Here is a 20,784-nt window from a genome sequence, read left to right as displayed (position 1 = left end):
AAAAGAAGTTCATGTTCATGAAGGAGACTCAGTCGTGTGGACTTCTCCATGGAACATAAGCCCGAGTGACAGTTCTCAGCCCTCAACGCCACGGTGGACTCGGCTTCCAGTCAGGAGACAACGTGCTGTCCAAGCTGCACCCATCTGCTCCTTTGGGAAGACAGGTGAGCTGATAGCTTAACCAATGGGACGCATTCATGCTTTCTCCACTCTCCTTCCTCAGGGGTCCCACAGAGACCACCAAGATCGTTTTCAGAGAGAGACCTACTCAGGCCTCTAGCTTCAGTGAGGGGGTTTTTGCACAGCCTCCCTCTGGCTCAGAGAGTTGAGAAGCAACACACGGGACCCGGGCCTTCCCGGCACCAAGCCAGTCCACGTACAAGTAACCAACTACTACCTAACTCAGAAAGCTGTTCCGCGTGACAGCGCGGTGCCAAGAATCTGAATCCCCCTCCTCGGAGGATGTTTCTTCATCGATTTCATCCTGGGCAATGATGCTCCCTAATCCATACTCCTGCTCATGAACAGAAACCTCATTTGGTGTGAGGTGAGAAGAGCCCTCCACGAAGTCAGCAAATCTGGAAAAGAGAAGGTAATATTCATTAGAAACCTTCTGCCCTTTCTGGTTTTATTTCAAATTAAGAATAAATTGAAACCCTTGATATGCTCAAATCATACTGAGTCTAGATGACCTCCCCGGCCCCTACTCTGGCAGTTAAGTAAACGAAAGCAAGAAACCAGGAGAAAAGGAAAGCTGGGGTCATAGGCCAACTTCCCCTGAAACTCCATCCTGCTTAATAAGCAGCATTCTATCCTCTTTAGTTATGGAAGTGCCAAGGTTCCTTAATCATCTGTAATCCTGATAAGAAAAGATTAAGGGTCATCACACACTTTGTTCATGTTTATGGTCCTATAAACTTTATGCCATCAGAATTCCAAATTAAAGCTTCATATACTCACTGGTGGAGTTGTTCCCAAATAAAAAGAAAAACAAAAACAAAAAAACCCCCCACCCCTCTGCCCTGCAAACAAAGAGAAAAAACACCCCTCAAAGAGCAATGCAATACTATTCAGAGGGAAGTCCTGATACGGTAGGACGGTCTTCTCATCTCCGTGCTACAATCAAAGCCAGAGAAGATGGTTCTTTGAGGAACCAAAAGACAGGCTACTATTTAACATATGATGATATGCATACCCTCCTCTGGACTACCCACACATAAACAGGAAAATAAAGCCGCAAATATAAAATGATTACTTAGAAGTATGATCTTTGTTAAAACTCAAGGTCACAATTACCCTGAGAAATGCTTCGCATATCTGGCCAAGAGTTTACCTCTTTGGAGACTGGATTCGAGAAATGGTCTTCCAAGCAGAGCAGTCTGGACTGTTACAATATTCTCGAAGCTCCTCCAAAGCCTTTCGGGTCTCCACCTCTCCTTGTATCCGATACTCCTCTTCTGTCAGGAGACGAGGGGGGGCAATCTTTTCTGTTGCCTTACACATCTTTCTGTGCTCACCAAAATAACACCATGAATCATTAATCAGTAATCTACACGCACCCTTAGCTCTAGCTCCCTTCAGTGGACCAAGCACACAGCAGAGAGCCTGAACTTTTAAGAGTCACGGCTCCCACCCTTCTGCCACAGATGCCTTTAGTCATGGTGTACTCTTGACATGTCAGACTATGAGTGGCCAGTCAGGACAGGCAGCATTATTCACTAATACAAATAAATTCACATATTTTCCAATAAACAATAAAGTATTTATTTTCCAAAAACAGGGAAAATGACCAAAAAATGATAGTGTAAGACCATGGCCCAGAAACCTGGTTCCCCAACCTGAAGGTTTCACCTTGACTCTCTGTAACAGAATCACCACTGACAGCCTCAGGTCATTCTGTACTCACTTTGTGAGGTGATAACATGCTATGAACCACACTTACGTTAAGACTAGGACACCCAGAGCATCTGTGAGCCAGTGTGAAATAATCTGAAAGGGGTGACCTGAGCCATTTGATAGAAAAGTAGTATCTTTTGCACCACCTAGTGGCAATGGGAACACATGACACTTTACTGGATGCTTTTATTTTATATAAAATGTCTAGAAATGATAAAAATGCCTATAGAGTCTAAAGAAAAGAGACTGAGGAAGAACAAAAACAGAAGCAATAATACGATAAATATCCACCAGAAGACAGGCTCTGAGATCAACACCTCTGTATCCTCTTGCCGCAACCGCGTCACACACTGCACATTTCAACACTGTTACTTTGCCTCTCAGTCACCTGTAGGTGATGTACAGCCACCGAAGAGGATACTCCACGTTCTTGGTACACAGTGCAATGATGACAATGGCAAGGGCAATGTGTGGGATCTGGATACCCAAGTACATGAAACACAGGCCAATCAGCTGCAAGGTCCAGGTCAGCAGGTTGATACTTCGCTGGTTCTCCAAGGGCCCATACTTGTAACAGACCGCAAAACTCATGAAGCCGACCGTGATGACATAGCCTACGAGAGGAGTTATCAGAAGACATTCTTTTTCATCTATAATTAGTAAAATAATGTGTGTGGGGAGCAGCAGTAAATTCACTATATAGCACCGATTAAACCAGGAAAACAGACACGATCTTTATTTAATCCTTCATACTTTTTCACTACTCAGATATATTTATCTCTTTAAGTTCTGCCTTTCCTTGTCCCGAATTTACTTGGTGTGGATGGGGCACTGCTATACACTGAACAACTCTAGCAGAAGAGTCTGTTTAAAAAACCCAATATATGCAAACCCAGGTTAATCACTTCCCAAAGGGTAGACTAAGGGTTATTATTTGTACGAAGGATTCTTGCTCTAAAGATCAGATTCACCACAGGTATTTCTTAATGTAATTGTACTTAAAATACAAATGAAGTCAAGTTATAGGTTTTCAGAAGATGTCTATCGTGTACAGAAAGGTGTACTCGTCAACAAGTTCAAGTCTTCTCCCGAGCACAATCATTTTAACTGAAGAGAAGCTAACAACTGTAGAGGGGTTAGAAGTCAAGAACCATGATTCTTAAAAATTAATACAATGGTGTGGACTTCAAACTCCTAAAAGTTAACTTCATGATCAAATTAGCTAAAATAGCCTATAAATATATAAAAAAGAAAGCAAAACCAACCACACTTACTTAAGAGATACTGCCAATAACACCTCCAGATCTCTTGTAAGTTTTTAAAAACTAGTTGAATGAGGTACAGCGAAAATGACCAGCCTCCCACCAGGATGATGTAAATGGGACTTTTCTAAGACAGAGTAGAAGTGAAAGCAGCAAGTTACAAAAGGCTTTCCATACATAAAGGCAAAATGGAACTACAAAAACCACCACTGAAAAACATCTCTTACAAATATTTTTTACATTTAAAATGTACAGTCTACAAAGAACACTGGGAAAATGAGAGGCTAAATAACTTAAGAAGCCTAACTACGTAATAAGCAAATGGAAGGAGACTTTAATCCCCCACTTAGCAAAGAATTTTAAATAAAAAGGGAGCATTTGTATGTAATCAGGCTCCAAGCTTCCTCACAGAAAGTACACTTCTGAATCAAGAAAGAGTAGGACATTGACTTAGCCATCAAAGCAAATTTTCAGTGCTCGAAGATTATCCAAGAAAACCCACCCTTCGACTATCCAGGCTCATCTTAACCACACGAATATTCTGCTACTCACCTTGGGTACAAACTTGGACAGGACAAAAATGATGATTAGCAGAGAAGCCACAATTCCCACACTCATCCCCGTGGAATAGTAGAAGATTTGGCTTCTGGGAAGAGAAAATGTATCACGTGACTACCTGTGTATTCTTCATACATGGCATTGTTCCAACTAGGACAACTGTCCCAGCCAAAAGATGGCAAAAGGTACAAGATTAGAGCAGTTTTTTGCCCAAAACTTGAGACCAGAAAACTGAAGAGAATGGAACAACACAGTTGCTGCCAGATGACGAGGATTAGCATCGAGGAGGCCCCTCAAGTACATCCCCAAAATAAGACTCTGCTTAATAAGACTCTGCAAAATAAGACCCATCCCAGCCCCCCTCCCAATCCAAATTTCAGTAAGAATCTTCCTTCTGAAGAACTCTACAGCTCTCTGGGGAGAAGAAAGGAACAAATACATTGTCCCTTGCGGAAACTGGAACTGAATTGATTACCCAAGAGGATAAACCAAACACAGGGCCCAGAACAGAGAGCTCCTTACTCACACCCAGGCTTCTGTATCAGTCACTCTCCCCTTGGTGTGTTTCTCCCAGGATCCCTCCAAAGAAGGAACAACTCCCACCAACCTCACTCCAGCCCAACTTCGAATAATTGTTAATCTGTTGTTCACTATTCCACAAGTATTCTTTTTACTGGTGTACAGAGTTAATGTTGGTCCTACCTTTGTTCAATGTTTGTTTACTTATCTACATGTTTTCTTTATATTTGCACATGTCAGTTTCACCTAGTTTAACTAGTACCTTCCTAAAGGCAGGAAATGAGCAAGTGGTTAGTGTTTGTTTTTCACCTCTGAATGGCATGTAGCCCAGTGAAAATAAGGGTTTGGCCCTGGCCAGGTAGCACAGGTGGTTAGAGCATCACCTCAATAAGTCAAGGTTGTGGGTTTGATCCCTGGTCAGGGCACATACAATAAGCAACCAATGAGTGCATGAGTAAGGGAGACAACAGACTGATGTCTCTCTCTCTCTCCTTCTCTCTTTAAAATCAATAAATAAAAATTTAAAAATAAAAGAAGAGGTTAACGCATTATTTCTTTTCTAATGGTGGAAAGAGTGATTAATGGACTGGCTAAATCTCATCAAAAGATAGGTCGACCTAACAGCAGGATTTCATTATTGCCAATCTTCTTCAATATAAGAAAAAAAAAAAACAACCAAAATCGTAACACATATACTAAAATATTTTTTAAAAATTATCCAACCAGGCAATAGCCTAGCCATAAAAGTCCTGAGAAAGGAAATAGCAGCATTTAAAGATTTTACCAGATTTTTTATTGGTAAGAATCTGGCAGGGTGGGTCTGAGCCCCGTCATTCCGCACTCCAGCCTTGGAACTTACCTGCTCAGCAAGTCTCCACAAAAAAATAACGTAAGTCCAAGGAGAAAAACGAGAAAGAGTTTGGGGTCAAATCCTGAAAAAAATAGAGACTTCTGCTTAATAGGAGAACCAAACAGTTGAGGCATTATATCAGTCCTCCCTCATCTGCGGGGCATATGTTCCAAGACCCCAGGGGATGCCTAGAACAGTGAATGATAATGAACCTTACATACACTGTATTTTCTTACACATACACACCTATGATAAAGTTTAATTTATAAAACAGGCACGGTAACCCTGGCTGGTGTGTCTCAGTGGTTTGAGTGCCGGCCTGCAAACCAAAGGGTCGCTGGTTCGATCCCCAGTCGGGGCACATGCCTGGGTTGCCGGCCAGGATCCTTGTGCAGGGTCGGGGGAGGGGAGTGTGGGTGGCAACTACACATTCATGTTTCCTTCCCCCCCTCTCCCTGTCTCTAAAAAGAAATAAATAAAATCTTTAAAAAAACAGGCAGAGTAAGAGATTAATAACAATAAGTAATAAATTAAATAGAATAATTATAACAATGGACTGTATTAAAAGTTACTACTTAAGTGAATGTGGTCATTTTACACTGCCATCGACAGAAACTCATTTTCTGTTCACGTCTTCTACCCACAAATTTAATGTCTTTTTCATCTTAACTAAGCGTTTAACACGCTGTGGCTGCAACTTCTGCAGTTTGAGGTGTGACAGCAAAGCGAGCACGGAATTCTTTTTCCTTCTTCACGATGTCACAGACAGAAGATTTCGTTCTCACCATTTTTCCTAGCAACCTCAGCATACAACTTTTTTCCTTAGGTCAGTAACTTTCACCCTTTCACTTAAAAAAAGCACTTTACAGCTTCTCTCCGGCATAGCACAATCGTCAACATCACTACTCTTGTGCTTTGGGGCCATTACTAAGTGAACAAAGGGGACGTGAACATAAGCACGGCTGTGCAGGGAAAGTCAGCTGTGACAATCGATCTGCTAACCCTACGGCTTCCGAGCAGCTGACAGGAGGGCAGCGACCGTGTGCGACGTGGATACACTGGACAAAGGGGTGATTTGCGTCCAGATGGGATGGGGTGAGAGTTCATCACGCTACTCAGAACAGCACACAATTTAGAATTTATGAATTGTTTATTAAATATTTTTATTTCTAAAATTTCCCATTTAATATTTTCAACTGAGGTTGACCGCAGGTAACTGAAACCACAGAAAGTGAAACCATGGATAAGGGGGAATTACTGTACAGAATAAATGGCAACGTTGGCATTATTGGTCAGCTAATAAAATAAATGCTAACAGCCCACCAAAACAACATAATAAATTCCTCGCAAATCCTGGGCACCCTTCCAAAGAGAAAGTGTGATTAGGTCTCTGTCTAACCCAAACTTTCCTGAGGATCTATTCTTATTCTGGCTGCCTATACCAAGGCTAAAAGAAACCAAGCTTTGCTTTGCACAGAACCAGGCATAGTGCCCTCAACACTTCGCGCTATCGCCCACAAGGGGTCTCCATCACTCAGGCTTTCAAGCCTTAGGTCACTCAGGCTGGAATTTAACACACTTGCCTAGAACTTTGGGTCAGGGCCCTCTGCTGTTCTCTAACTGGCTATTTTTCTTGCCCAACACCACCATTTACTTCCCTTCGCTACACAACCACTGTGATGGAAAAGCCTCCACTAAAATACATCTCACCCAGGACCAGGGAGCCCAAGCAGAGGGCCCTCGGTGCTGTAACAGGCACCCCCACAGCCTTCACATTCAAGAGTTCTGAGTCTTGGGGAGGCCCACAAACAGAACGGGAGCAAGAAGGATTGGCAAATGTAAAAGGAATACCGAAAAAAGAAAAAACCCAACCAGGCCAATCCTATACAACCAAAGAACTGTGGAGCTCTAGGACGATCAGAAGGGCACAAAACACTGTGTAGCAAAAGCCAGGACCATTTCTACTACCCGCAACAATCCAGGACCCTGGGTGGTAACAAAGGAGAGGCAAGTCAGGGAGAATTCCAGAGGACAGGGATCTGCCGCCTCTGTGAAGCTTCCTCAGACAGTTAGAGAAGGGAAAACTCCCAGTTCCACTGACCAACCTTAAACTGCAGTGGTCTTCATATTCATCACTGCGCAAATACTTTTTACCAGCGAAGTATCGATATTCAGTTCTACCTTTTTTCAGTTTTTATTGTTGAACCATTCACGTCTTCAAACGCAGACCTGTGCACTTCAGGACATCTGTCCTGGTCTAGGAGTGCCTGGAGGCAGAAACACAGCTCTCTCCCGCCAAACAACTCTGGGAACACTAGGTCAGTGACGCTGGACGTATTCGGGACACGAGTCTGCGCTACTCTGGGTAAGGAGGTACCCGGAATGACCTAAAGTGAAGTCTCAATTCTAGGCCTAAAGGGTTTAATGTGGGGTGGACTCTCCCTAAACTCCTGGGAGCAGTGGTGAACTCAGGCTGTAATCAGAACCAAAATGGAACTACCTTGGGCTGATTTTTGTCTCACTAATTATACCCTCCAGTGTCCAGCCCTTTCTCATCATAGAATCCATGGGAAAAACACAGGTAAGACTTACTGCGGGTCACAGTGACACTGTACTCGGTGTCGTGCTCTATAATCTCAACCTTGAGGCAGGTTTTTGTGCTGTATAGACCCACGTAAACATAGGTGTCATTCAATTTCTCTTTTAGAAAGGAGGAAAAAAAGTTCCAGATACTAAACTGCTCTAGTTCCTTCAGCTTCTCCTCATTCTCCACCTGGGTGACTCGTACCACTTTGGAACTATTCACCCGGATCTGTAACACAAATAATATCAAGATGAGTTTTTCACAAATATAATAAAAACAACAACAACAACAACGTTAGAGTAAATATCTAAATCGGAAATGGCACTGGTGGTCCAAGCCCATGAGAGTAAATACAGAGATGCAGTGGCTCAAGCGCTGCACCCAGCACAGACAGGCAGCTGCTAGGGTGTCTTGCCAACGTGACCTGAATCTCCCATCGGGCCAGAACACGGAGAGAAAAGGACCTCCACAATGCAGCTATTCACAAGAGATCATACAAAGCGAGGGTCTAGAATATTAAGAAAATTGCCAGGCATAAACAGCCCTGAAAATGTTTCCCATAATGACAGGCTGAGAAGCTTAATCCTTTGTCACAAATCACTGACTATGGTAAATGTTGGTTATAATTTGGCCCAGATGGAATATGATCTTTGTATCAGATAATAAAAAGAGAGCATTAAAAAAACCCCCCCACAAGCCCACCCTTATGTGTTTGATATGAACAAACACCCTTGTCAGTGACTACGCTCGTGGCAGTAGCAACATTTTCAAAAGGACTCATTTTGGTCAACCTTTACTACAACCAGACACTCTTGCTCCACCAGCTAGTTTCACGGTGTTATGGAATAAATGACACCGAAGCCATTCTATCGAGAGGAAACTTCAGAAGGTTGATGAAACATCTTGTGTAGAATCAAAATAGGAGCAGCAAGGCAAAAGAGTTTACATCCTGAGAGACACGCAACTGTTTCCAGGTCAAAGAAGGCACAAGGCATTTAAAAAGACAGGGGCGTGTAGGGGGTGTGTGTAGAGGGCAAGAGAAAGACGAAGTCTCTTCTGGAAAAGGAGGAAGTTAGTTTACCTCAGGGCCAAGTACTGACAGCTACTTAAATGAGCAGAGAGAGGAACGTAAGTAGGCATAAATGCTTACTGGTGAAAACACAATTTAGGGTAATCTCACCTCTACCAAGGTTGTTAACAATACTTTTTCAAAAAATTGTGTGTCAGAGCAAAGAGTGTCAAAGTCCGCGCTAACACAGATGGTCAGAGAAGCTGCCTTGCCAGGGACCCAATCCATTACCTGTATCCGTGTCCATATGTCATGCCACTTCGGGACCAGCACATTTTCGTAACAGAACTGTTGCCCTGTAGCCTTATTATAAACTTGGGATTCCTGAAGCATGGCCACTCTTACATCAATTTTAGCTTTATGCAAAGAAAGGAAATAAGAATTAAATATAAATAGAACAAGCTAATGACTAAAACTCATTTCATAAAAAGATTTAAACTGACCACTTTCTTAAAACTGGGGCTAAAATGTCACTGACTGAGAAACAAGAAGATAACTGAGAAAAGAAGTGAGGCAGTCTTATTTCTGTCAGATTATTTAAATAGTACAAACAGTCATTAACCCAGAAAGCAATAAAAGCTACTAATAAATGTTTACTGAGACAGGCAGCATGCTGTCTCATTTAACCCGCCCAACAATGTTATGAGGTGGGCACTCTCAAATCCCTATTGTACAAGTGAGGAAACATACTGAAGAAGGATGGTTTTGCCCAAAGTCACCCAGTTATTAAGTAGTTTGACTAAAATAAGACCCTGGAGTCAAAGCCAGGTCCTGTTCCCCTTAAAAAGGCACAGCTACAGTAACCCCATCTGGTGATTTTTCTCTAACCCCTTCCTGATTAGGATGAACAGAACTGGCAATGGTGATTACATGTGTATAGTACTTGAAGTAGATACAAAAAGATCGCAAAGTTGCTTTTTTTCCTGCTGTCTTGTTTCATTTCAAGTTTTAAGAACAGTCAATGAATAAATATGCATCCCCTTTGATTTTACCAAAACAGAACACTCTCCCCCTCAGGAGTTTTGTATTCAGTCTCAACTAATTTAAGGTCTAAAAGTGAACAGTGTTGCCCCGGCTGGTATGGCTCTGCAAACTGAGCGCCAGCCTGCAAACCAAAAGGTTGCCGGTTCATTCCCCATCAGAGCATATGCCTGGGTTGCGGGCAGATCCCCATTTGGGGGTGAACAAGAGGCAACCAATTGTTTCTCTCACACATTGATGTTTCTCTCCCTCTCTTTCTCCCTCCCTCCTCTCTCTGAAAATAAAGAAAATATCTTCTTTTCTAAGTGACCACTCTTTTATCTTCCCACTCAAATTGTGCAAGCTACCTTCTGGACCACAAAACATTTAATAACTTCTTCTTTGAGTTCTATATCGTACTTAGCAATTTATTAAGTGCTACTTTAAGTGGAAACGTAGTTATGTCTCTGGGTCTTAACACAAAAGTAGCTAGATTCAAAAAAACTAAAGACAGCCCTGGCTGGCGTGGCTCAGTGGATTGAGCACGGGCCTGTGAACCAGAGGATCGCAGTTCGGTTCCCAATCGGGGTGCATGTCTGGGTTGCAGGCCAGTTCCTGGCGGGGGACTCATGAGAGGCAACCATGCATTGATATTTCTCTCCCTTTTTCCTTCCCTTCACCTCTAAAGATAAATAAATAAAATATTTTTTAAAAAAACTAAAAACAGGCTGGCATGGCTCAGTGGATTGAGATTGCGGTTCGAGTCCCAGTCAGGGCACATGCCTGGGCTGCAGGCCAGGTCCCTGGGAGGGGACACATGAGAGGCAGCCACACATTGATGTTTCTCTCCCTCTCTTTCTCCTTCCCTTCCTCTCTCTCTAAAAAGAAATAAATAAAAACTAAAAACAAACACACCAAAACCCATGAAAACACAAAAACCTCAACAAATCCTTGGGAAGACAAAGTTACATGCACGCAAAAGGCAATGATGCCTACTGATCCAAAATTGTTTTAAGGTAAAGCTAAGACTAATTTTGAAGTTAAATTCAGACTTAAACCTAAATGTAAGAGCAAAAACTATCAAACTGATTAGAAAATAACACAGGTGTAAATCTTCATGACCTTGGATTAGGCAATGGTTTCTTAGATATGACACTAAAGCATAGCAACCAAAAAACAAACAAAAAAAGAAATCAGACTCCATAAAAATTTAAAAGTTTTGTGTTTCAAAGAACACTATAGTGAAGACAATCCACAAAATGGGAGAAAATATTTACAAATCTTTCCAGAAGGTATTCAGCCATATAATATGAAAAACAGAGACATTTACAGAAGAACATACAAGATATAAGAAACATTGTACGTAGGACAATGATGCTTCAGTCCCCTTCAAAGTAGGCACCTTGGGACCTCACATACTTCTCCCAGTTGCCATCAGCTGCCCCATTGGATTTTCCTGAATCTCATCGACAGTCTGAAATCTCTTCCCTTCCATAGGTGATTTTAGATTCGGGGAAAGCCAGAGTCATAGGGCACCAAATCTGGGCTGTAGGGGGGCTGAGCCACTGGGTGATTTCATGTTTTGCCAAAAATCTCTGCATGAAGCATGCACGAGCGGGCACACTGTGGTGATGAAGCTGCCGATCACCAGCTGCCCATAGCTGCAGCCTTCTGAATCATCCAATAGTTTCCATGGAGGAATGTTCAAGCTTAATGAAAAATTTGATGCAGATTCATTGCTATATTTGCTCGGTCATTTTGAATGTGATGGCCACACAGTACACATGCTCACTCAACAGTGTCTACCACCTGCACTGACTAGTACAGTGAAGTCATCATTGTTCAGGCATGAGCATTCCAGTCCGCTTTCCTTGGCAGCCAGCTTACACTGATGTTGGACAAACTGTTCTCATTATATTAACAATGGCTGGACTTTTTTCTGGATAGACTTCGTATATTTGAGAATGGTCTAGTATTTAGAATAACATAAACTACCACAACTCAATGATAAAAAAGGAAACACCCCATTTTTTTAATGGGAAAAGGACTTAAATGGACGTTTCTCCAAAGAAGATATACTATGGTGAGAATGTGGAGAAAAGGGAACCCTTGTATACCACTGGTAGGAAGGCAGATTGGTACAGACACTATGGAAAACAGTATGGAGTTTCCTCAAAAAATTAAAAGTCTGCCTTATAATCCAGCAATTCCAATTCTAGGGATTTATCCAAAGAAACCCAAAACACTAATTAAAAAAATAAACGCATCCTTATGTTCATTGCAGCATTATTTACAATAGCTAAGATAGGGAAGCATACCAAGTGCCCATCAACAGACAAGTGGATAAAAAAGCTGTGGTATAGCCCTCACTGCTGTGGCTCAGTGGATTGAGTGCTGGCCTGCAAGCCAAAGGGTCATGGGTTCGATTCCAGGTTAGGGCACATGCCTGAGTTGTAGGCCAGGTCCCCAGCTGGGGGCATGTGAGATGCAACTGATTGATGTATCTCTTGCACATTGCTGTTCCTCTCCCTCTCTTTCTCCCTCCCTCCCCCTCTCTCTAAGAATAAATAAATAACATCTTTAAAAAAAGTTTTTAAAGCTGTGGTACATATAATATATACAATGGAATATTACTCAGCCATAAAAAAGAATGAAATCTTATTTGTGACAGCATAAACAGACCTAGAGGGTATTTTGCTTAGTGAAATAAGTCAGTCAGACAGAAAAAGACAAATACCATATGATTTGACTTACATGTGGAATCTAAAGAACAAAATAAATGAACAAATAAAACTAAAACAGACTCACGGACACAGAGAGCAAACTGGTGGTTGCCAGAAGGGAGGGAGGTGGGGGGACCAGGTAACAGTGGTGAAGGCATTAAGAAGTACAAACTGGTAGTTGGAAAATAGTCATGGGGATCTAAGTAAAGCATAGGAAATATAGTCAATAACATTACGATAACTATGTTCGGTGCCAGTCAGAGTACTAGAAATATTGAGAACGTTATGTAAATTATGATTGTCTAACACCTGAACAATGAAACACCTGAAACCAATGCAAAATAAAGCTGAAAGAAAAAATGACCAATAAGCACACAGTAAGAGGCTCGACATCATTAGTCTCTAAGGAAATACAAACCAAAACCACCACCTCATCCTCACCATGATGACTACAGTCAAAATGAGGACATAAGTGTCAGTGAGGATGCAGAGAAGCTGGAACCCCCAGACACTGCTAGTGAGGACGTGGAGCGGTACAGCTTCTTTGAAAAAGAAGAAGAACTTTTTGGCAGTTCCTCAAAAAGTTAAACATAGAGTTTTTATATGACTCAGCAATTCCACTTCTATGTATATACCCAAGAGAATTGGAAACATAATGTTCACACAAAAACTTCTACACAAAATCGTTCATAGCAGCAATATTCATAACAACCAAAAAATAGAAACAACTCCAATGTCCACCATCTGATGAATGGATAAACACAATGAGGTATATGCAGACAATGGAATACGACTCAGCCACACAAAAAAGTACTAAGCCCTGGCCAGGTGGCTCAGTTGGTTCAAACATCGTCCCATGCACCCAATGGCTGAGGGTTCAATCCCCAGTCAGGGCACATATCGAGGTTTGATCCCTGGTTGGTGTGTGAATGGGAGGCAATCTGATCTATGTCACATCAACGTTTCTTTCTCTCTCTCTCTCCCTTCTTCTCGCTCTAAAATCAATAAACATATCCTCGGATGATAATTTTTTTAAAAAAGTACTCATACATATTACAGTGTGCTATGGATAAATCTTGAAAACATTATAATGAATGAAAAAATCCAGACCAAAACAAAGGCTACACATTGAACGATTCCACTTTCACGAACTGTCTAGAATAGGCAAATCCAGAAAGAGGAAATAGGTTAGTGGCTGCCAGCACCTGGAAGGAAAGGGCGATGGAAAGAGAATGCTTAAGATGTATGGGACCTTATTTGGGATGGATGAAAATATTCTATATATATCAGTGGTGATGGTTACACAACCTTGTGAATATACAACACTAAAAACCACTGAAAGGGTGGATTTTACGGTATGTGAATTATAGTTCAAATTTTTAAGTCAATCTTGACATTGTAGGGGAGAGAAAAGTTGTCCTGTCCTGGACTCTCTTAGGGTCCTTGGCTGGGTCTGAAAATTAAACTAACAAAGATAAAAAAGTATACAAATTTATTTAACCTTTACATGATACAAAGGCCTTCTTCATAAGGAAATGAGGACCTAAAGAAACTGTAAAACCAATGTACTTTTATGCTGGGTTTGATGACGACAGGATAGTCCTGGAGGAATGAGACAGGTATTTATGAAGTAATGAGGTAAACTAGGAGCGGCTGAGTAAGGCCTGTGTGTTAGGATTCTTCTTGGTGGCCCTTCGTCTTCAGAGATGAGGATGCTCCTTTCCTCCAGGTGGAGGGAGGGCATCTCTCACATGAAGATTTTATGGCCTGTGCCAGGAAAAAAGGGCAAAGTGGGAGAGGTCCCAGTGACCTTCCTGCTTCTGCTGTTTTCTCATATTCTCTCAGTTTAAAATATTCAATATGCCAAGGTACTATATTTTTGGATAGCATGTTCTGCACCCTTGTCTACCATTTTTTTTAACTAGGATTTTATCCAATGCGCACTTGAATTTCCTCCAAGCCTATCTTTCATAAAATCTTTTGAAAGTCCTATTGACATTTGCCTAACAAATATACTGAAAGAATATTCACTCATAAATATGGATCAAGAGTTTATTTCCTTCTGGGGACTGTAAGAGGGTAAAGTTATATACGAAGCTTAAAACCACTGTATTTACAAATTTTGAAAAAAACAAGGTTCATACTCACTGGCCCCTTCTTTCCCCCCAAACCAAGTAATATAATATACTTGTTTAAGCCCATTATTATTATTTTCCAGAGGGTAATAGGATACAAATAATTGTCAATAATAACACAAGCTATTTGAAACACTTGTCAAGAAAAGGCAAAGGTATTTTTAAACTAACTTTAAAATTTTCTTTTTTAAAAAATTTTATTTATCTTTAGAAAGGAAGGGAAGGAGAGAGGGAGGGAAATATCAATGTATGGTTGCCTCTCGTGTGTCCCCTGCTGGGAACTAGCCTGCAACCCAGGCATATGCCCTGACTGAGAATCGAACCGCAATCCTTTGGTTTGCAGGCCTGCGCTCAATCCACTGAGCTACCCCAGCCAGGGCTTAAAAATTTCCAATGTCATTTCCTAAAGAAATAAAACTGTCATATAAAAAACAACATGTCTTAAAATCTAGTCCTTCCTTTTCCCAAGTTGTGAACTATTTCAGGAAAAGAAATGTAAATAAACAAATAACAAACCAACCTGCCTAACAGCACCCTCCTACACAAATTAGTACCTTGACTAGCCACATCTTGGACATTCATTGAGAGCTCAAACAGACCAATTCAGCCTAAAAGAATAATCTGTGGAAACAATCACCACTCCAGCTTACATGGTTAGAAACACAGAACTAAACCAAATGACCTTAAACATACACAAGTTGTCAAAATGTTCATGTTAGAACCTTGTGCTTCTCATAGCAAAAGGACATATACCACCTTTCTTTTCCTTCCTAAAATAGGTTAAGCAGCATGTTAAAAAGCACAATGAATTAAATATTCAGGAAGATGCTTTCTGAGCCCAAAGACCCAATTCTTTGCAGGAAAAAAATAAATAAAAAGGCCTTGGAATTTAGTGAAACAAAACTTATTTTATTTACCCATAATATAGCTATTCAAAGGTTAATAACTTCATATTTACTTTTGATCATCATGAACTTAGTCTTCAATCAACAACAGTGATCAATTAACATCTCTAGGCAGAAGGTAATGAGAATGATCCGTAGTATGTGAGGACTGGAACAGATCCTAAAGTTATGAAAAACAACTTCTAATTCTTAAATAGCCTTTATTAATTTCTGTAAGAAGTAATCCAACTCATACTTAAAAGCCTCCTTAAAAATTAGCACCTTAAGCGCGGGCCTGCGAACCACACGATCGTGGTTCAATTCCCAATCAGGGCACACGCCTGGGTTGCAGGCCAGTTCCCAGGAGGGGATGCATAAGAGGCAACCATACATTGATATTTCTCTCCTCTCCTTCCCTTTCCCTCTAAAGATAAATAAATAAAATCTTTAAATAAAAAACAACAACAACAAAAACTAGCACCTTAAGTCAATGGGCTTAGCAAAAGATTATTCAATGGGATGCTGGGGTAACTGACTAGTTGTATGGAAATTAAAATCTCCCCTCACACCAAAGGCTAACATTAATTATAAATTAAAAATACAATGAAAAAATTAAGTGTATCACACACAAAAATAGTATCACTTCAATTCTGAAGGATTCGTTAAGCATAAAAGGGAACTAAATCTAAATAATAAAATTAAGTGACGACATAAAAATACATGTCTTCTATTTAAAAGAGGTGGGGCAAAGTTCTGCAATAAATAGTTTGTAAATATATATATATATATATATATATATATATCCTTAATATACAAAAATGCTTATCCAAATTGATTTTACAAGTCCACAAAAAATTCCCATAAATAGGCCAAGAAAACGGGACAGAAACACACTCCAAAAAAACTCAGAAGTCAAAATAAAAAATTAAATAGCTAATAAACAGTTGAATGATGCTCCCTCACAAATAGTGCAAGAAATGCAAACCACATTAAGATACCACTTTGGATTCATCAAATTAGTAAAGGTGTCACAGTCTAGAATATCTATTGCTGTCAAGGGTCACATGCAAACACTGGTAGTGGTGTAAACTGGCACACCTTTTCAGGAAAGTATTTTAGCAAAATGTTTCAAGGGTCTTAAATATATTTTAGCTATTGAAGTAAACCCATTTCTGAGAAATCTATCCTTAAGAGAAATCTAAATGCAATAAAAGTTATACACAAAGATATAGTGTTATATACAATTAAAAACTAGAAATATCACAAATATCCAACCAACAGAAGAAACCCAACAAATATACAACCAAATGTTTAATTCAGAAACATTAAATAAATGATCTGTCCACTGAAGAAAAAAAAAACATTTATGAAGAATTTCTGCCCTTGCTGGTGCGGCTCAGTGGATTGAGTGCCAGCTTGTGAACCAAAACATCGCTTGTCCGATTCCTAGTCAGGACACATGCCCGGGTTGCAGGCCAGATCCCTGGTTGGGGGAGTGTGAGAGGTAACCAAATGATGTTTCTTTCCCTTCTCCTCTCTCTTAAATTAAATAAATAAAATCTAAAAAAAAAAACAAAAAAAACCCAACTTCAAATGACACAGGAAAATGCTTATGCTACCAAATCCAATAAGAAAATTATCTCTGGTAATCACTGGTGGTCTCTATGGAAGAGAACTGGATTGCTGACAGGAATATGAATTACATCATCAATGCGAATTTTTTTGCAATTAAAATCGTGGAAAAATACCAGAAGTGTGCTAAAAAGGGCTGCCTCTGAATGGAATAGTGAGGGTGTTTTCTACTTCTTTATACTTAATTGTACTTGACAAGTAGTATAAAATAAATTCACATTATTTGATAGTTTAAATTATCATCAAATTTTCCAAAAACTCCCAGTGAAAAAGAACCCTCTGCCCTCTGAGGCACTCCGCTGTCTCCCAGTACTTCTGCCTCTCAGAAAGGTCCTCTCCACGCCAGGGTCACTCTGCAGCCTCCACCCATGTGACCTATCAGGCTGCACAGAACAAATATCAGCCCTCAAGTTTATCCTTCTCAGAGCAGATATACCTATTTCTCTCCTCACTAATGAAACTTAAGAAACTGGTGATTGAGCTCTATGTAATATTTTTCTATATGTTTTCTCTTTTATCCTCACAATTCACAATCACATTTTAGAGGTTAACCATTTGACCCAAGTGCATTCATATCACAAATAGCTCTTTAAATAAATGTTACTTTAGGCCCTGCCTCTAAAAAGCACCTTCCTGGATTCTAATTCCCTCTCCCTTTAAAAAAAAAAAAAAAGGTTTCGCCCTGGATGGTGTAGCTCAATGGATTGAGTTCAGGCTGCGAACCAAAGGGTCACCAGTTTGATTCCTAGTCAGGGTACATGCCTGGGGTGGGGGCCAGGTGAGAAGCAACCACGCATTGATGTTTTGCTCCCTCTCTTCCTCCCTCCTTTCCCTTCTCTCTAAAAATAAATAAATTTTTTAAAAAGTTTCAGAAGGATGCTGCACTTTGGAACTAGATCTAAGGATCCTGAGACCTTAAAGTTGAAGCTAACGATGATCATTAAGTGTCAACATGGGACAGGCAGCAAACAAAGCACAGTATGTGTTTACAAGACACAATTATTTTTAACTCTGTGAGTTTCAACTCCCTTCAATGGACGTTTGGAAACCTACTTATTTTTCTGTTGTGCATTTAACAAGAGGGGTAGATCGAGATTCTTACAAACACTCTAGGTTTTCTGGATTAGAGTAGAAAAGGAAAAGTTTAAATACAGTCCAAAGCCCATTATCCAGGAGTATCAAGTTTGATTCCCAAAGGACACCTATTCGTTTTTGACTGAATGGCACTTGTATCTTTTTCTTTTCCTTTTTTTTTGAAATGGTAAGTTAAGGACTCCAGGGTCCAAGTCTGTTCTACAGCGCTGGCAAGGGCCAGGATCTTAGAACAGCAGAAGATACTAGCTAGAGATTACTGCATTTCAGCCACCCACTCCCCAAGTCCTGAGAAGCATACACTCAGAGGGTGTTCCTAATCTGCTGAGTAAATGGGATGCCCCCTTTCCAGTCGCAGTCCTGCCTGCCCCGAAGAATCCTCGGGTCTCCCTCCTTTTAACCAGGAAACCCGAGGTCGGTACAGCACGAAGCAGCCCCCAGGACCGATTCTCACTCAGTCCAGGCCTCCCTGTCTCCACCAAAGGCTCCCGGCTCCTCCCCACTCCGGGCAGGCCCAGGCCCCTCAGTGTTGAGGCTCATTCGCCTACAATGAAGCTTCTTCGTCCCCGCACACTGGTGCCACTCCGCAAACTAACTGGCCGCGCACGGGAACGCTCCCCACTTTTCTAAATGTGACCCCCTCGGCACCCGCTCCCTTGGTAGATGCTGCCCGGGTGGTACCTGAGCCACAGACCAAGCAGCCGGAGAAAACCAGGAGAAGCCGCATTGTGCCACCGCACCCGGCCCCCCAGATCCAGGGCCCGGAACCAACTGCAGGAGAGACCGCCACTTTTATTCCTCCCGCCATAGTCGTCTCAAGACACCGCCTCCTCACGTGTCACTCTCCAACAACTAATCCCGAACAGGCAGGGCCAGCAGCCTATCCGCTTCAAGACCCTCCCATCATAATATCCAGTTGGATGGGCGGAGCTTCATGTAAGCGGTCCCCGGTGTACCCTAAAATCCCGCCTCTTAGCAACTGATGCGAGAAGGCGGGAGCAGCAGTTTCAGCCTATTACAAAACAGCTCTTATCTTAGCGACGGAGACAGGAAGCTTCCACCCCCTAACAACAAGCTTCCGTCTCCAGTTTAGTTACAACTGGTGCGATTGATGGTAATCTTAGCCAATAGGAAGACAGGATGGGCGAGGCCTCCTTGACTAAACTTGGTATTTCCATGGACACTCTTTCAAGCTTCTTCTGTTTTCCTTGTTTGCTTTTTATCACGTCTTTCTGTTATGGAGAACTTATAATTGAGAGCTCTTTATAACTTTATAAGTACGGTCTTGACTGAACAATTTTTAAAGTAAGCCCTAAATGATTTAAAATGTAGTCATAAGAATATTTTGGAAGCGAAATGAATGTGAGGATTGAGAGTTTTTTATTCCTGGTAACATCTTGTGAAACAAGTATCATCTCCACTTAGGAAGCCAAGGCTAAGAGAGGCAAAAGAAACTGACTAAGACTGCATAGTTAGTGGGGCTGGGCTGTGGTTCCAATCCAAGTCTTACCACTACAAAGCTTGAGATCTTTCCACGCATCAAGCTGCTTCCCATTAAATGGTTTCACACAGTGCAGGCCTAGCAGAGTGCCTGGTACATAACAGGTGTTTGGAAAATGTTAGTAGAGGTTGAAGCATCTTATTTTTTAAGAGGATCTGCTAGTGGTGGGTAGGAACTCTGGCCATGATGGAATCTAATGAGTTGAGAAATTCAGGGAAAGAGGTAACTGCTAGAGAAGGTTCTATCTTTCAGAAACAAGGAATTTTTTAAAATTATTTTTTAGGGGGGGGGGGAAGAAGGGAAAAAGAGAGGGAGGGCAACATCGATGCCAGAGAAACCTCAATTGGGTTGGTTGCTTCTCCTATGTGACAGAACCTGCAACCCAGGCATGTGACCTGACTGGGAATCCAACTGGTGACCTTTCAGTTTGTGGGACAATGCCCAAACACCTAAGCCACACGGGTCAGGGCAGAAATAAGGAATTTTTTAAAGTCAAAATGGGGCTGAGCCATAGACAAAACAAGAAATTTTATCCTCATAAAGTTTAGGCCACCCTTGAGACAATGGTCATTCTATGTCACACACACACACAGTCCCTTGGCTGATCGGAAGGGGTCAATATCAACAGTAATAAATCACACTGATATTATATAGCCTTGAGCATGGGATGAAAATGGCATTTTTATCTTTGTGGTTTTCCCTCCTCAAACCCATAAAACTAATATAGCCACAAGATTCCCAGTCAGGACATGTGCCTGGTCCCTGATTGGGGGCATCCGAGAGGCAACCAATTGATCTTTGCTTCTTCTCTTTCTCCCTCCCTTCCCTCCTCTGTAAAAAATAAATAAAGCCTTAAAATATATATCTGAGGAAAAAACAAGAAAAATCTTGGAAACTGTAACAACCAAGAGGAGCCTAAGGAGACATGAGAACCAAATGTAATTTGGTATCATATATGGGACCCCGAAACAGAAAAAAAGTAGTAAAAACTAAGGAAATTTGAGTAAACTACAAATTTTTAGTTAATGACAATATATCAATATTGATCCATTAATAGTCACAAATATACCACACTAATAAAATAATAGCAAAAACTGGGCATGGGGTATATGGAAGCTC

At 41.2% G+C, this 20,784-nt stretch overlaps 1 protein-coding gene across 1 annotated transcript; it reads right to left on the bottom strand.

The window, feature by feature from the left end:
- On the bottom strand, window positions 1-18,978 carry NEMP1 (nuclear envelope integral membrane protein 1). Its single transcript, XM_037030258.1, has 9 exons — window positions 18,846-18,978; window positions 8,970-9,094; window positions 7,678-7,897; window positions 5,095-5,167; window positions 3,711-3,804; window positions 3,171-3,285; window positions 2,285-2,510; window positions 1,334-1,507; window positions 1-578 (listed from the first exon to the last, which is right to left on the bottom strand). Exons 1-9 carry the CDS (start codon window positions 18,970-18,972, stop codon window positions 398-400), a joined length of 1,335 nt encoding a protein of 444 aa, XP_036886153.1. The 5' UTR covers window positions 18,973-18,978; the 3' UTR covers window positions 1-397.
- Between the last annotated feature and the right edge of the window lie 1,806 nt (window positions 18,979-20,784).

This window comes from Sturnira hondurensis, unplaced genomic scaffold (assembly GCF_014824575.4).
Source record: "Sturnira hondurensis isolate 20B ecotype Veracruz unplaced genomic scaffold, ASM1482457v3 Scaffold0020601, whole genome shotgun sequence".
NCBI classification, from domain to species: Eukaryota; Metazoa; Chordata; class Mammalia; order Chiroptera; family Phyllostomidae; genus Sturnira; species Sturnira hondurensis.
The sequence above is the reverse complement of the archived record's forward strand: the minus strand, read 5'-3'. Positions and strand labels throughout refer to the sequence as shown.